Source organism: Carassius gibelio, chromosome B5, assembly GCF_023724105.1.
Source record: "Carassius gibelio isolate Cgi1373 ecotype wild population from Czech Republic chromosome B5, carGib1.2-hapl.c, whole genome shotgun sequence".
In the NCBI taxonomy this organism is placed as follows: Eukaryota; Metazoa; Chordata; class Actinopteri; order Cypriniformes; family Cyprinidae; genus Carassius; species Carassius gibelio.
Genome location: NC_068400.1, coordinates 37,311,463 through 37,323,585, shown reverse-complemented (window position 1 = coordinate 37,323,585; position 12,123 = coordinate 37,311,463). Strand labels below are relative to the sequence as shown.

Here is a 12,123-nt window from a genome sequence, read left to right as displayed (position 1 = left end):
GTTCTCCAGAAACATAAGCGTGACTCTGCATTCGAGCGGAAGGGTTGCTTGCACTGTGCTTTCTGCATCGTAGGGAGGCGTTCAAGTTCACTTCTAGTTCACGGTACATTCTGTTCCACAAAAACACCCACGTGTGTGTGCGGGGCTGTTTAAAGCGCAACAACAACAACAACGTGACCCATCTCGTATGGACTGCGTTGTTAGAAACTAGATGATTTATTACACGACTTAACATGTCGTAGGTTGTTTACATGCGTTGTTTTTCAAATAGTACAGCAAAAACAACACCTGGATTTCATTATCCTGCGATAATGAAATCTCATTCCCATGACTGGCAACACTTACCAAGAAAAGTAAACAGACCTAGGCTATGTCAAGAGCTTGCCATCAAGTGTTGTTAATAATAATAATAGCAATAAACAAGTGTTATGGTACGAAATGTGTAGAAACGTCAGATATGAAATGCTAACAATTTAGATGATTATAGAGTATTCTGCTTAAGTGTGTGTTCAATAGGATTGTTGATAGTCTCTTGTTGTTTTCTCTACTGTTGCAAAATGTGACTACGCTTTTTGGTATCAACAGTATCATAATACGTTCATACCGGATAAACTCTTGAAATGGGGTCACAAGTGTTGTTCCCATATTTTCCTAGAACTGTCTCTCAGTGTGAACCTCCGTGAGTCCGGAGATTACTCCGAAAAGGGTAGTGTTACGTTTGCTCTCATTGGCTACCAGCTTCCCTGAAAGCTGAGAGATAAAAGAATGCATTTCAGGTCGAAGGCAGATAGGGGGTCCATTTTCGAAGAAAAAAAAAATATTACTGTTTACATTTAAAGTGGCCGTGACCTTGTGAGGCAGAGTTCAATCATTTGAATTTATATATATATATATATATATATATATATATATATATATATATATATAAATTTGGAAATGCATTTTGTATAAGGTGGTGTTGACCCGTGGAGAGACGCATTTTTGGATAAAACAGAAACGGGGATGCACCCAAACATAGGCGAACACGCTGAACAAATGATTCCAAAATAATTATTGGATTTTTATTAAGGCTACTTGTCCTGTTTAGTCCCACGTCTCGAGAATTGCCTGTCTACAGAACGTATGCCTCGTGCATCTTTACTACAGCTTTTTAACTGAAAAAGTTTATGATTTATTTACTGAATTCTATATTTTATGCATATGTTATATTTTTCAATGTATGGTGTCTGTTAATACAGTGTGAAAATGAATCACATGTTTTTTTTTTCATTGTTTTATTTAATTTTTACTTCCAGTTACTGTACATAAATCTGTAAATGCTTAATCTTATCAATGCAAACGTCTACTACTTATTTTTAGAAACAGCTATTTCAGCCAGTGCATTGAGTACACCGGTGCTGGAGGAGGGTATACTACTCGTAGTTCCTGTTATGTTAGCACGCCCCTCATGTGATGCTCAGAAGACTATTGGATCCATAACCCCTCAATCTCATGCTGCCTAGGTGATTCCTGGTACTGCATTCAAGACCTCGTGTCCAATCAGCGACGAGTTTCATGATGACACCTTGGGATTCCGCGAAGTAGTTTCTTTCAGAAGAGATGACAGCGAAACAGAGTTCACGCACTTATGAGGAAAGAAGGGAATGACAGTACGCAAAGTTCCACAATTTGTGATGTGGTTCAAATAATATTGGGAATAGGCACTTGGATGTTTATTCCATAACTTGTGCATGCAGACGCAAGCGACACGCACTTTTATTCTTCGCTTGGAATATTAATCATCCCAGTCACATTGGGAAAGACACGTGTAGGCGTGAAGCCACGTTTTCCGGAGTCATCCGTTTCCCGATGCGCATATGAAGACTATCCCGCTCCCTACGTTTTAGTGTGTTTTAATTACAGTACCAGCTGATTTCTCCATTTCCAGGACAATTTTGGGTAGGCTAACTACAATGACGGAGTCTGAAACTGCAGCAAGGTCCTTGGGGACGGTCTCAAACGGTGACCGCTCAGACAAACTAGCCGGCGAGGAAGGATCTGAAGAAAGTCAAGAAAGCCGGACCCTGTTAATGGTCGCAAAGATTCTGCTGGACTTAAATCAGTGTATCCCGAGCGGCATCAGCAGCAAATGCATTGTGAACAGTGATACGGACAATCCACCCGGCGTGAAGGAAAACCGGGAGAAATGCAGACAAAGCTCGAGCAGGGGGAAAAGGACACGGAACCGCGACAGATTACGTGTATCCGCTGAGAAGAAACACTGCTGTCCCTATGCTGGCTGCGGGAAAATATACGGCAAATCATCCCATCTTAAGGCGCACTTCAGAGTACACACGGGTAAGAAAAAGGAAACATGCATATGTGTACAGTAAATCAACTAACACCGGTTTGTTCGTGTGTCTGGCACGCAGTCTGTTATTACGTCCCACGCCCGCGTGTTCTGGGAAAAGGCTCGGCTTTGGGAACTGTCACTCATGTAACAGTGGGTGTAACCGCAGGTGGAGCGCTCAACAGTACACACTGTTACTAATCAAAGTGTGAGCAAACATGTTGCTTAGACCACACTGTTACACAGGATACTGTGTGATCAAAAAATTGCGTAATCGTGTGAAAAAAAAAGCCAGAATAATTTCCAACTGCCTCAAACCCATTTTAATCTGTCTATGGTTTATGCTTCATGAATTAAATGTCTGTTCTATACTGTCCCATTCTATTCTTTTCAATTCTATAAATAGTCTAATCGCAGTGTGTCTTGGCCGCTGGTCTCTGATGATCTGCATACTTCACTGGGACACGCACTAAAATAAGCACATAACCTAACAACGCAACGATGACGCGATGCACACACTTCCTGATTCCACAGTTGTAAACATTGGACACGTGGTGCAGCACTAAGGCCAAGCGCAGCCCCGCCCATGAGTGCATTCACATCCACCGCCAACTACACCTACAAAAAAAAATCTGCGTTTTCTTCGAATTTGACATCCCAGAGACACACCCAAAAAAGCTGCCAAAACGTCGGTGAAGGTGCTTACATGCATGGAAAAAATCTAGATGTGCCGGCCGGGTTTTTTTTTTTTTTTTTTTTGCAGCGGGCTGTTTTTTTTAGTTGGGACGAAATAACAACAGTCTTAAATTCCTCTCTACGTTTTGTGTTTTGTTTAGGTGAGAGGCCCTTTCAGTGTACTTGGCCAGGCTGCGCAAAGAAATTCTCACGATCGGATGAATTGACGAGACATTTTCGCACGCACACCGGCGAGAAGCGCTTCACGTGCCCGCTCTGCGACAAATGCTTCATGCGAAGCGATCACCTCACCAAGCACGCCCGCAGACACGACGGCTTCCACCCCAGCATGCTCCAGGGTCCCTCCGGGCGAAGACGACACTCTTCAACGTCCACATCGTCCTCTGGCTCCAGCGATCACGTGTCTGCTGGTGTTTGAGCAACCACGTGACCCCTCCACTGCACATTTTGGATGTCTTTCTTTCCTGAGGCTAAGATCTCGGAGCTTCTGTTATTGAGTTAATTATATGAGATAACAGAGGTGTTATGCATAATGGAGATGCTGTGCTGGAGTTCTCATGGACTTCTCAATGGAATGTACAGTAATCATTTGGCAGAAACAATGTAATAAGCATTTACTCTGAGGATTATTTAAAATGTATAGGGGTATGTCACAGATATGACAGATTTCAATACAGAGGAGCCAGGGGATTTATTATACAACCACTGTGACAAAGGGAAGTGAACATATTCTGAATAAAACTATATTATGCGTGCTGAAACCGACACATTTTATTGATCACTTTGAAGTGTCAAATTTTGCAGTGGTCCAATTATTGGAAGTGGGTTTTACAATAGTCGCTATGAATGTTTTTCGGTTCTTTTGTGTTATTTACGGGGACAGTGGTTGATTTCAGTGTTGAAGATATGATATTAATAGATGGGTACTTATGAGATAAAGTTTGCATTGGTTTTACGTACACAAACAAGCTTTTGTGATTGTTTTTTTTTTTAACAATTGTAATTATTTGCATATTCTAATCAGTTATGCAGAAGAATGTAACTTATTTAATGTACAGCATTGAAAATACTCCTCATTCAGAACACTTTTATTATTTCTTTTTGAAACTTTTTTTTATCAGCCTTCACAAATGATGTAGTGAGACTCAACAAATGTTCACTCATTAATAGTTTCCCACCGCCATCTATTGGTTTGTTATGGGAAAACACACTACAAGCTGTGCCTTAGGACCGTACACTAATTGAACAGCTGAAAAAGACAGAACAAAATATTGTATTTCTCCCACTATCTATGGTTTTATTAGCAGCTGTTTACTTGAAATACTTAGTGTAATTTGAATCTAGATCTACCGTAATGAACAGCCATTGTGCTTTAAAAGACACAAGCACAAACTGAATTTTAAATGTGAATCAAAAATCAATGCATTGGTTCTTTATTCAATAACAATTGTATAGATTTTTATATTTGATGTTATGATAACAGATCAACAGATGTTTGGCTTTTATTGTCATATAGTATCTGTGCTAATTTATTGTTCAGATGTTCCATGTTTAGTAGACTGAGAGTCTGAATTCAAGAAGCAGGTTATTTGAAACATACAGTAATTGTAAAAATGCTCAACCTGTGCCTCGTTTTGAGCTTAAGAACTCTTAGATTGCAGAATGTAATAAAAGTACTTTGGTGTAATTTACAAAACTCTTCTCAGTCGTATAGTGTGAATGCAAGTGTTGTGGTGTGTATACTGTATCTGTCTTACAGACCTTGAGCCACTACTGTTGTACATACATGCACTGTACTTTTCCATCGGTATCATTTATGCAACATTCAACTGTTTTCATAACCTGTAAATTATGTATATGGAGAATAATTAAAACAAAGAGAGGTGTAATTCAGGTCTGCTTTTATTGATATCACTGAAACCAATAACAACATTGTTAATACATAAATGGACTTTCTCACATAATTAACATATTTATAACATAAAAACACAGCTTTTGTCCAACAAACGCTCACCTTTGATTACGCTTTGAATTGAATACATCAGGTCATTACACTATTTTAGTCATAGTTAGAACGCACTAAAAAGTGAATATGAGCAGTTCGAATGAAAAATGTTTCTTGATCAAGACAGCAGAGTGTAAAGATAACACATAAAATGTGTTTGGCTTTCAAAGCTGAATGGAGGGGGAAAATCTGTAAAAGGATGTCGTGTAGATGAACAGTGCAGGTTTATCATTGAGAGCTTGAATCATTATTAATAATAACAATAACAAATGTCAAGATAGGCCGAGAATTTGATCCGTTTAGAGACAATAACATTCTAGATTTAGTTCCAAAGACCAACAGTGCTTTTAAACGGTATTTTCATGACATTCAGTAATATATCCTGATTGGTGGTATGCATATAAAATGCTAAATTAAAATGGACATAGATTCCAACAAGGAACATAAACATTCTTTGGTGCCTTCAAGTCTTTGAAATCTGAACATCTTCCAGAATAAAACAATAAGAACGCTTACAGGAAATTTTAAATATTTAATATGTTTGGACATTCCATCCAAGAAATGAAACGTCATGTCATAACAGTTATTAAATCATACCCAATGATTTCTGACCTTTGAAAAACTGCTTTCTGAGACTGAAAGGTCTTCATGTAATGATTTTATCATCTGCGGTCTGTTGTGAGAGGTTACTGTGAAAATAACAAATATCTAGACTTTGACCAATCCACAAAAAAAGGGTTGCTGTTTTTCTTTTCGTTCATGACTCAAGCACATCTCAAATCCAGCGTCGCTTCAAACGTGATTCAATTAAATACATGTGAGATATCAAGAGTAAACAAAAAGTGTGATGGCCAGGTGCATGCCGGACAAGGCTATTGTTAGCTCTGCAGTACGAATGCACCAACATGCAAAATGTTCAACAGAAAAGAATCCAAGTATAGCCTCAACAGCAGCCACAAACAATAAACATCCAACCAGATCCGTACGGAAATCAAATCTTACCATAACGACAACGTTAATGCAATGAGTGCAACATGAAAGCAGAGAATTCAGTGGATAAGCTATTTCAAACTCTCTGTAACATCAAGTTGTTTTTAATTCACAACTAAAGCCATCCGAATGCTTTGTTTGTTCTACTTTTCACTTGTACAGTGTAACACAATGCGGCTAGGAGCTAGGTGAAAGTGAGCAGACTCTCCTAGCGTATTAGCAAATCCTGCCATAGGAGGAAGCAACCAATAATAGTCATGTTAATAATCATATGTTAAGTGTAAATGTGTCTATATGTGTGTTTTAGCACATGTAATGTGTTTTGTGTGTGTGTGTAAGTGTTCACATCTTCCTGTACACCATGTTCATCATAACGTTTACTGTACATTTCCCTCTGTAATATTGATTAGATGTCTTATCTGAGGTTATGAAAGGAAACGATGGAGGAAAAGAGAAAGAGGGAGCACAGGGAGGGGAAAAGATGACAGATTTACTGGATTTGACAAGCAGTGGAGGAGGTGGCTTGGCAGCACATGCAAGTTGAGTTAACGGATTTGGGTGGTATGAGGTCCAGGTCTTCATCATCAGGGATCTCATCAAGCCTGTAGCCATCTTTCAGTAGCTGGATGTTCAGATCCTGGTTTATCTGCTGCAGGAAGCAATGGACAGCATGTCAGGCCAGGCTGTATAACCGCCACTAATTAAATCATATAAATGAATTCAATACTCCTGGCAGCAGTTATTTAAGAGATTAATAAGACATCAGGGTTGGTTCAATAGCTTGATTGGGACATTTATTGGTTTAATGAATCAATGACACAAACGAAAACATGAAGATAATTAGCAATAACAAATGAGCAATGGTGACCTTTAAAGAAACAATTCACCCAAAATTAAAGTTTTCTGAAAGTTTACTCATCCTTAGGCCATCCAAGATGTAGATGAGTTTGTTTCTTCATCGGATTATAGCATTACATCGATGAGTCCAAACGTCTAATAAAAAAATCATAGTCACATGCAGTCCACCAATTAAAGTCTTGTGAAGTAAAAAGCTGCATGTCTGTAATAAACAAATTCATTATTTAAATATATTAGTTTATGGCCAAAACATTTTTATAATATTAGTTTGGACTGGAGTTGGTGCCTGATGTGTGCAAATTTTTTGCTGCTTCAGACAAGATGACTTTTCACTAGACAATTCAATATTAATGATAGAGTACTTGTATTTTAGCTGGAAGCAATGGTTTGACATTAAAAACATCTTAATGATGAGTGTGTGTGTGTGTATTAAAAACATGCAGCTTTTCACAAGATCTTAATGGAATACTTGTGATCTTTTTATCGCACCCGTTCACTGCAGAGGACTCATTAGTAAGCAAATAATGTAATGGTAAATTTCTCAGATGAAGAAACAAACTCATCCACATCTTGGTTGGCCTGAGGGCAAGTTCGATTTGGGTGCGCTATTCCTTTAAAGGAAAACAAAAGAGGGAATTTTGAGCATACAAGATTGTGAGTGACATTTGAGAAGGAAATCCACTGTCATGATGCTTGTGGTATGGGGCTTAGGACATTAACCAGAGTTTATAGGTACCTGTTCCCTTAGAGACCTCACCTCGGCTGACGAATATCCTGACGAGGAATATCTAGACATGTCAAAGTCGTCATCGCTGCAAGGCAAGTAAAAACAATGAGGTCTATGGCCAATGGGGGAGTAAATCAGTCAGTAAAGGATGAGTGAAGGGCATACCTGTCTGTGTCTAGAGCAACTAAAGGTTTCTCATCTGGACTCTGGTCTAAAGAAGAGTAGCCTTTATTGGGAACCACTAGCCTGGATGGTAAGAGAAATAGATATAGGTTTTGCAATGAATATGAAATAAAACAGACTATGTAAACAGTGAAGGCTGTGATCATTTTCTCTTGTTTGTACCTTGTTCTGGCCATCACATTATTTTTCTTGGGTTGCTGATTGACAGGGCTTCCAGCATTGCCATTTTTCAGTGATCCTTTCCTAACCAACTCTCTCTGTTTGTCTTTACAGTGCAAACAAAAAACAATATTAGACATGTTTATATTTGAATCATGTCAAATAGAAGCAACACACAATTGCCAAAATTGCTTTGAATAAAAACATAGCTTTTGCATTCGGCGATATAAACAATCCCATAACTCACCTATCTTCATATGGAGAGGAGAAGGTTTATAGTTGAGGGTGGCAGGTTCACTCTCCCTGGTATCTGAGTCTGCCTCTGATGTAGTCGATGATGCTGGATCCTGCTGGGAAAGGGGGGAAAAGAAAGAAGTGTCAAGGCAGTCTAGTTTTATCAGTTAAGTCAATTTTATTTGATGTTTGTTCTTCTTGACAAGAGACTTGCTCTGTCCATTTTGATCAGTGTGGATGAACAAAGCTTTACTTGATTTCTACTGTTTGATTTCTCCCAGCTCATTATGACACCCTGGGATTGATGTGAGAGGAAACACAACATTTTCAAAAGCAAAGGGAGCAATTTGACATCTTCAAATAAGAAAAAGGCCAAGAATTAATTGTTGGCAACTCATTTCAAATTTCAAAGACCTAAATCTATTAAAAGTGGAAATAGGATGAAAAAATATAGGTTCAGTGCAACACATTTTGACACAGATTTTACAATGAGCACAAAAACGGTACATATACTCATTATTTGATATAATATAATATAATATAATATAATATAATATAATATAATATAATATAATATAATATAATATAATATAATATAGTTTTTATATTATTATTTTTATTTGTTTTTTTAATTCTGTCATTAATTACTCACCCTCATGTTGTCCCAAACCCATAAGACCTTCGTTTATCTTTGGAACACAAATTAAGATATTTTTTACTCCCAGACCCTCCATAAATAGCAACGATATTCCCACAATCAACGCACAGAAACGTAGCGAGGACATCGCTAAAATAGTCTAATACGTGGTAATATTGTTGCTGTCTATGGAGGGTCAGAGAGCTCTCAGATTCCATCCAAAATATCTTAATTTGTGTTCGGTAGATGAACAAAGTTCTTATGGGTTTGGAACGACATGATGGTGAGTAACTAATTGATTTTTGGGTGAACTAACCCTATAAATATTCAGATCTCTTTCTAGTTCAACCATTAGCCTGAGTTTGGGACGTGGTTACTGGCTGAGCCAGGGGGTGTTTAGCCAGTGTGAGACCGTGACTGATACGATTCGGTTACAGAAAGTGCAAGCCAAAGTTCAAAGTGGCTCTTTAACCAGATGGAGGATTTTGAAAGTATGGTTCCAATAGAGAGGCCACACTAGCAGAGTTAGGCCTACTTCTTGACAGGTAAGCAAAAACTGCATACTTAACCTTTAAATATATGTTGATTTCAAGCCATAATATATTTGATGTGGTAAATAGAGAAAGCGTGACAGAACCGACTCTTTACTTTTAGAATTTTACTATTTCTGTTGCATGAATAAATATGGATATTATTAGGCGTATGCGTTTGATATAAATCATTTTAATTTCCAGTCTGAAGTACAGTTGGGTATTGTGTTGGAGAATGAAAAATCTGTGTCTTGAAGCACAAACAGACGAGAGCCACTGAGCTATAACTAACAAGAGGTACACTGACAGCTACTGTACAGATCATGATTTAAATATGGGCCATCCAGATGTCTCTTCGAGCAGAGCTGGTTATTTTCCTGAGAATTATTGATGAATTTGTCATGGGTGGGAGCGGGAGGGGTTTGGGTATTATTCAGGTACCTTAGCACGTATTCTCCATGATGAAGCAGTCTAAGGCTGTATAAGGCCTCTACGAGATTGGTGAAACATCACATAATACTGACAGTATTTCAAATGAACATTACAAACAGCGTTACGAAGGTAGTTCGAAGAAAATATAAGGACAAGCTGAGCTGAAGTTATAAAATAAAACGAAGCAGATGTTGTTTTCGTTGCAGGGAGACACACAGTCTCAGTGCGCAGCATCATAGTAGCATCCTCACATTAGCTAGCAAAAAATACATCAGACATAGAAGCGCCATCATCGATCTCTCGTAATATAAGATATTTGCCATTTTTATAAAACGATAAAAAAAATAACGGTTTGTGGTGACACAACACGAGACTAATGAAAAAACGTTACTCCATGTGTCTTTGCTTCATATTGAGCTACCGTTCGCTCATCAAAACGTTATTATAACCGCATACTGAAAACATTTGGGATTTAATCGATTGTTAAAAGAGTCCGTTTGGTTTAACTTACAAAAGGCTGCATCTCTGCCTCGGTCGGCACTTGAAATCTGTCAATTTCTTCCATCATCTTGGCGGCGGGGTGTCTGAGCCTTTTTTGTGAGCGTTTGTGGTGGATTCCTGCGGGTATACCGCAACTAATTGATTAAAAAAAATGAAATTTCACAGCTGTGTCGTCGGATATTTGTCAGCCCAAAGAATGTCCCTGACTCTCCTTCATCACAGCGATCGCTCGTTGCCAGCAGTGACCGAGTGGCGACTTAACCACCCACTTCCGGGAGAAACGAGTCTGGAGACACGAGCGGCACCACGGATTCCGCCCCAATCAACGCCATCGAGCGATGTCTGCTCCACCCAAGACCAGCATCAGACACAGACATCGTGCAGGGTTATCTCGGTGTGTGTATAACCTAGAGATGGCAAGATTTTGTGTGGGATGGTGTTTTTTGCAGTCCATGTCGAACCTGTGATCAGGGATGGCGGCAGGGATTGGAATCTAGTGAATGCAAACAAAGATGTTTTATTGACGTGATTTGAGGAACAGTGTCTATTTGCATGTTTACAGTACTGAAAGAGGCCGTGCTTTATGCACCTGTCCAATACCAAGCACAGTGTAAATAACTTCAGGACCCTGGACAGCTTCTGGATAGGAACCTTAATAAAACTGCCTATAAGGCCTGTATGGGAGCAAGCTGAAAAACAGACAATGTTAGAATAATAAATAGGCAATGTTAGCTAGGCTAATAACCTATTTGGTTTCTTCCTCTTCTTCTTTTTTTATTTTCTTTTTTTACATTTCTGTTGTCCTGCCCTGTTTAATTCCCCTAGGTTTCTCAGGTCAGGACACCCCCTCATTTTAGATGGGGTTTGTTCTCCTCTTTAGTTTTTTTTTTTTTTTCAGAACAAGGTAGCCTACATAAAAATTTAAATTTCCAGTGATAACTGGAATAAGACACTCCAAAATGAATTATTTTTTCCTCTTTTCTATTAATTATGTTTAATACCAACTCAGCATAAACTGGGTAATTTTAAACGAGCACTGACTAGAAATTAAATTAATTTAATCTTTAACAAACCTATCAAATAAATAAATAAATAAAAGCAGTCTTATGTAATGTCCATAAAAGTCTTTACATTCCCTTCTTTTTTTAATGCTGAACTGTATTTTCCCGTTATATTCCTGAACATAATCGTGGAAATAAACGTATGGCCAGTAGATGGCGCAAAACAACAAAGCTTAAGAAACAATCAAACATTATTTTACTGAAGATTATTTCAGAAATGATTACATTATCAGCCTGGCAAAGGTTATGAGCAATATGAAAAGGATCAATCCGCTGTGGCATTAATGTCGGACTCAGCATTATATAGACCTACTGATATATCACTGACTAACATCAAGTCATGTAAAATTACAAAATGACAGTAAATGTTGCATCTTCATTCAGAAGGATTAAAAGTACGTTTTAAAAGCATCCCTGAATATATATAACATTGTTATGAAATGTTTTATATTTCAGTTATTCAATAAAACAATGGAGGCATAGGTTAGGTTAGATTGGCTTAAATTAAACTATGATAAATGTGATGATGGAGTTGATTGTTATTGAGCATACAAAATGAGATAATTGATTGTCATTGTGAGATAATTGATTGTAAAAGATACAATAACTGAGATAAGAACATTAAACACGATACTGGAAAAAGAAAATGAGCAATTGTTGGTGTTGTGAGAGTTCATATTTGGATTTTATGATCTCTTTGATAACCTCTCTAAGGGTTTAAGAGGTTATACCCATACAAACAGTCCATGTGAAACATAATATAACCAGCTGTGATAAGAGT

General features: G+C 38.0%; 2 protein-coding genes across 5 annotated transcripts; one reads left to right on the top strand and one right to left on the bottom strand.

The window, feature by feature from the left end:
- The first annotated feature begins 1,482 nt into the window (after nt 1-1,482).
- Nucleotides 1,483-4,914, top strand: klf9 (Kruppel-like factor 9). Its single transcript, XM_052557131.1, has 2 exons — nt 1,483-2,337; nt 3,166-4,914. The coding sequence occupies exons 1-2, from the start codon at nt 1,953-1,955 to the stop codon at nt 3,441-3,443; spliced, it is 663 nt and encodes a 220-aa protein (XP_052413091.1). The 5' UTR covers nt 1,483-1,952; the 3' UTR covers nt 3,444-4,914.
- On the bottom strand, nt 4,910-10,732 carry fam219ab (family with sequence similarity 219 member Ab). 4 transcript variants are annotated; one of them, XM_052557133.1, is made up of 6 exons: nt 10,292-10,732; nt 8,195-8,294; nt 7,951-8,053; nt 7,771-7,851; nt 7,615-7,690; nt 4,910-6,669 (listed from the first exon to the last, which is right to left on the bottom strand). In XM_052557133.1, exons 1-6 carry the CDS (start codon nt 10,346-10,348, stop codon nt 6,511-6,513), a joined length of 576 nt encoding a protein of 191 aa, XP_052413093.1. In that variant the 5' UTR covers nt 10,349-10,732; the 3' UTR covers nt 4,910-6,510. The 4 variants fall into 4 exon arrangements, with proteins under 4 accessions (XP_052413093.1, XP_052413092.1, XP_052413095.1 ...); XM_052557132.1 differs by having other exon boundaries at nt 8,195-8,297; nt 10,292-10,694; XM_052557135.1 differs by having other exon boundaries at nt 7,636-7,690; nt 10,292-10,681.
- Nucleotides 10,733-12,123: the final 1,391 nt, after the last annotated feature.

Bases quoted from the DNA above. Each gene is read 5' to 3' on its own strand.
- klf9 (XM_052557131.1), top strand. From the start codon at position 1,953: ATGACGGAGTCTGAAACTGCAGCAAGGTCCTTGGGGACGGTCTCAAAC. The intron at 2,338-3,165 runs GTAAGAAAAAGG...TGTTTTGTTTAG, and splicing joins GCACTTCAGAGTACACACGG to GTGAGAGGCCCTTTCAGTGT.
- fam219ab (XM_052557132.1), bottom strand. From the start codon at position 10,348: ATGATGGAAGAAATTGACAGATTTCAAGTGCCGACCGAGGCAGAGATG. The intron at 7,852-7,950 runs GTACAAACAAGA...CTTACCATCCAG, and splicing joins AATGTGATGGCCAGAACAAG to GCTAGTGGTTCCCAATAAAG. The intron at 7,691-7,770 runs GTATGCCCTTCA...CTTGCCTTGCAG, and splicing joins GTTGCTCTAGACACAGACAG to CGATGACGACTTTGACATGT.